The 4,975-nt window shown below is 36.0% G+C and overlaps 1 protein-coding gene across 2 annotated transcripts; it reads right to left on the bottom strand.

Moving 5' to 3' along the window:
- Positions 1–218: 218 nt before the first annotated feature.
- Positions 219–3,598, bottom strand: LOC123884524 (SWI/SNF complex component SNF12 homolog). 2 transcript variants are annotated; one of them, XM_045933639.1, is made up of 4 exons: positions 3,242–3,529; positions 2,878–3,010; positions 1,403–2,847; positions 219–802 (listed from the first exon to the last, which is right to left on the bottom strand). In XM_045933639.1, exons 2-4 carry the CDS (start codon positions 2,995–2,997, stop codon positions 730–732), a joined length of 1,638 nt encoding a protein of 545 aa, XP_045789595.1. In that variant the 5' UTR covers positions 2,998–3,010; positions 3,242–3,529; the 3' UTR covers positions 219–729. The 2 variants fall into 2 exon arrangements, with proteins under 2 accessions (XP_045789595.1, XP_045789594.1); XM_045933638.1 differs by having other exon boundaries at positions 1,403–3,010; positions 3,242–3,598.
- Between the last annotated feature and the right edge of the window lie 1,377 nt (positions 3,599–4,975).

Here is a 4,975-nt window from a genome sequence, read left to right as displayed (position 1 = left end):
GGTGTAACATTTGGTGTCAAACTAGTTGGTGTCAACGGATCCTGACTCATATATATATATATATATATAATAACTTTCTTTTCATAAACTCCTAATAGTTTATTATCATATCATATAACTTAACTTATGCAGAATGTATCATCTTTCTCTTTGATTGTATAAAAATATTGTACAAAAGAGAAGTTATAAGAACTTTAAAAAAATCTTATGTCACATTGTTGAATACTTAATAACATCATTCTATATTATAATAAAATCAAACAAGTAACACGGTGCAAAACACAATGTCAACAGATCACAGGTTGATTGCAACACAATCATATCATGCAACATATCTTTTTCTCCTCACCTGTGTTGTGTTACAAGACAACCTAAGATGCTGTACACAAATTAATTAATCCTTCCTAATACAAATTTTCATACTGTCATAGTAACCAAAGAATCCACCACTGTGGACTACAACAACTACAGAATCCACCACAGTGGACTACAACTACAGAAACATTAAACTATGGTTCTACCATTTTTCTCCTCCTAACTAGCTAATAAATTATCAGCACTGCAGCTAGTTGCGATGCTCACACGATCCATATACTATGGAGCAGTATTCACAAATACAGCATTCAAGATGGAAAACTAGCTACTTTGAAATTCCCATGATTTATATGAAATGGATAGCAAAAGGGGATGAATGATTTCAAATAAGGAGCACTAGGACAACTCTAGGTATCATGTGCTTCCTGGAGCATCACTTGCTGCGGCTGGTTTGCGATTCAAATATCGAATAACAGCATCTTCAACCCTGCTCAAAGTTGTTAAAACAAGATGTGAAATTTTATATGTTAATTGATATAGTAGTTAAATGTATTCATAAAACATTGAAAAGGAAAACACATCAATTCAAGTCTTATTTTAACCGGCACATGAATAAAAGAAAACGCAACCATACATTTTAAAACATTTGAAATTAAATCCTATCATGGCCATATCAGTGTTGTCAATTGTGGATGGTATAAAAGAGCAGTTTGTTCAAATTCCGCTAAGCTACAGTGCCACTATAGCTGTTACTTGACAATAATTGTACTGAATTAGTGTACAGTGGAACAATAGGGATTTGTTCAAACTCCGCTATGCTATAGCAGCACAGCTCAGCTACTTGACAACGCTGAGCCATATGACATGAAAATAGGTGTATAAAACCAACGGTCCAACTAACATATATACCAATATTATATCTTATTTTGAGTAAAGCACAACTAATTCCAGCGGACGATGATGAATTAATTTGCAATTAAAGATGGTAGCAAAGCAAGCAAAGGAGACATAAAAAAAAAACAAAATATAAAATAAAATAAAACAATGGAGGACAAAAAACTGAGCAGAGATAGATCTCAAAGCTTACCATGGTTGGTTGAAAAAATCTGCTCGGCGCTCTTTTTCAGCACTGCGACTAGGTTCTCCAGCTGCAGCTTTCAGATCCCTGCTTTGAGATTCAATCAAGGCATTAATAAATTCTACTGGAGATTGACTGAAACCAAGAAAGAATGCCCGTCTCCTACGGTGCTCATGGATTTTTCTAATGATTCCACATATCGCTTCATCACATGTTTCGATCTCTTTGTTCTTCTCAACATTAGCCAATAATGCAGACAACTCCCTCTGAATAGGAAAAGGAACATCGACCGTTACATCATAACAAGCACTCCCAGCTGGACTATTTCCCGATAGTTTAATCTGGTGCTCCAAAACTATAGGCGCTGGAGGGAACAAATGGTGTGATATTCTTTGCGAAACCGTTGTAAACTTCACTTTTTCTTCCCCAAATACTTTCTGAAGAGCCTGATCGCAGTGAAAGAAAGAAGGGTCATTAGGGTTTTGCAGTTTCCTAGCCTTCACATAGTGCCATATCGCAGCAATAATTCTTGGACGGGTTTCAACCTCAATACCAAGAACTTCAGTCAATGCTGGCGAAAGCTTAAACTTCTCAGGTGCATAATTCATTTCCAGACGTATATTCACCAGAAATTCTTTATCCCCTTTCCTCTTCACTTCAAAACCCTCTTGAGGACTGGGTGATCGAGAATTCTCCCACACAATAACATGGTTATCGGGATATAGCCTCTGATCCAAAGAAATGATTACTCTTTTGAAAAAAGCCGAGAACTTTGGATACATCGGAGACGACTTTTGAACTACACCCGGCTGATCAGGGTCAATACCATCTTCCAATATCCTCCCAACTACCTTCAGTGTCCACGTCGGAGGCTCAGCATTTGGTTTCATAGGTATCGTGCGAATTTGATTCGCAAAAGTGTTAAATACATAGATACGAAGAGTTTTCTGAATACAAGGCGGATTCTTCAGCGCTTCCTGAATATCAACCTTCTTTCTAGAAAGCGCAGCATCAACACGAGACTCAAACTCAAGAAGCTGTGTATAAAGAGCAGATTCTGGCAGTATAGCAGCCACCCTTTCCTGCAACTGTTTCTCAGGAAGCTTCTGCTTCTTCCTCCGTGCAGCAGGCGTGAGTTCCATTGGTCTCAACGGTGAGAAATTATTCTGAGGCAAAAACCCAACAGGCCTCATAGGTGGTTTCAAAGGACCACGTTTCGCACTACCACTCCCTGGTGTGGACATCGACGACGACGAAACTCCCAAATTCCCTAAACCACCAACCTGATTCTGGTTAAGAGTCAACCCTTGAGCTTGCAAATGAGCTTGGAGTTGAGCATGAGCTACTGCCGCAGCTTGCGCATGAGCTGCCTGAGCCTTAGATTGTGCTTGGACAATAGCATGAGCTTGAGACTGTGGAAACTGCCCTTGAAAACTAGCAGCAATTTGAGCTTGGGCTTGGGCTTGGGCTTGAGCTTGAGCTTGAGCCTGGGCTTGTGAAAACACAGGATTTGTAGACATAGAAGGTGAAGGTATTCCAGCATTACCAAATGATGATGAAGAGGCACCAATGCCTTTAGAAGTGTTATTATTGTTTACAGACATCACTATCCAAAATCTAATCAACAAAAAGAGACAAAACCAAAAAATCAATAAAATAAAATCTTTAAGACCCAAATGAAAAAATCTTAACTTTATGTAACAATCTCAATCATGAACCAAGTGGGGGACAAAATTCAACAAATTCAAATGTTAAAATTCATAACTTTGTAAAAATCCTAAATTTACGTTCTCAAAAATGGAAAGAACAAAAATCACTGACTTTGAATCCAAATCAAGTAGTGTTTACCTCGACCTGGATTTAGCTTGATCTACTGACTCTGAAAACTGTGATCTTCGCTTGAATAGAGATTTGGATAGTGAATTAGGGTTTGGTGTGAGAGAGAGATGAATTGAATTAGGGTTTTATGAGTGAAAATTGAGAAGAGAAAGAAGTGAATTGGAGAAATTGAAGAGAGTGTGAGAGATTGAGATTGGTGAATATTGAGGAAGATGATGATGGTGAAGTTTTGCTAGGGTTTGGAAAATGGCACAAATTCGAGAGGGTCAAAGTTTAGTCAGTGTAAGCGTTTTTCACTTCTAAAATGCTTTACTTTCAAAACGATGTCGTTTTTGTCCAACATGTTCTAACCAAATGTAATAAAATGTGTTTAAATTTTTTTTCTGTTTCCTAATGTAATAAAATGTGTTTAAATCACCATTTCTACATCGAACAAAAAAATTACTGTAAAAAAAAAATCACCATTTCTACATTATTATTTTTATTTTGCAGATGAAGAGATAGTAAAAATGCCAACTAATAATTTTAATATTTGTCGGTTGAGTTAAGATTTATCAATATTTTTACATTACAAACTACTTTAGATCTTTTAATTTAATTGAAAGTTTTTTGTTGACACAATATTTAAAATTCAAACAATTTCTTTATTATTTTAGATCAAAAAGATAATTTATCTTTTTAAAGAACAACGATATTAGACTATTACTAATTTTTTGACCAAATATGTGAAATGATGAAATGAATAGTGTATATTTTTAGACTATTATCGATTTTTTTAGACTATTACCCTCCCAAAGTGTTTGATCAATCATAACATGTCGTCTCTAGCAAGAAATTGACGAATACTAAAAACTTCATTCGCAAACCGGTGATGAGCAAAAACTTCTTCCCGAATTAAACTAACTATCTAAAGCGAGTCTGAGAAACAAGTGATTCTCCTGAATCCACTCTCCCAACAGATTTGCAAACCATGTAACACAGCCATAAGCTCTGCTAATACAATACTTTGGACTGTTGCAGCCCCGTAGAAACCCAAAATAAAATCATTATTATTATTACGCATCAGACCACCATAACCACCCAGAGAACAATAAAAAAGATAACCAGTTTTACTTACCAAGATTCTTAATTTTGCATCAAATAATTAAATACTAGCTGACTACTAAAGAAAAATAATAATATAATGCATGACGAAATTAATTGGATATGAAGACTTAGTCCGTTTAACCCTTTATTCACAAGATGAAATGCGATTTGAAACTAACCAACACTAATTGGTTTGTCCTCTCGATTCGCAGAAAACACAACATGGTGGAGTGTGTCGCCTCTTTGAGCACTATCTCCATTTATATCTCCATTCACTAAGTCATCATTTCTATTTCTATTAATCTTCTTGCCACTGTGCAATAGTTTGAGATTATAAAGAAGCATAATTGTGAATTCGGACCGAAAACCAAGAAGCATAATTGTGAATTCGGACCGAAAACCACACCAATAATACTTTGATGTGTGGGACAAATGAATTGAAGCAACCAAATCAAAATGAATGAGAATAAGCAATAAATCAACAAAAGCTAGAACTACATAAAGCGATAAAGAACACGATGAAAATTGTTTACCCAGTTCGGTTGAAACGAACCTACTCTGGGGGAGAGAGACCCTCAATTCCACTATCAAACTTCCTTCTTGATTACAAAGATTCATTACAAAAGAGTTGCAAGGACAGGACTTTAACCCTAATTC

Source organism: Trifolium pratense, linkage group LG5 (assembly GCF_020283565.1).
Source record: "Trifolium pratense cultivar HEN17-A07 linkage group LG5, ARS_RC_1.1, whole genome shotgun sequence".
NCBI classification, from domain to species: Eukaryota; Viridiplantae; Streptophyta; class Magnoliopsida; order Fabales; family Fabaceae; genus Trifolium; species Trifolium pratense.
This window is presented reverse-complemented; position numbering and strand designations above follow the sequence as displayed.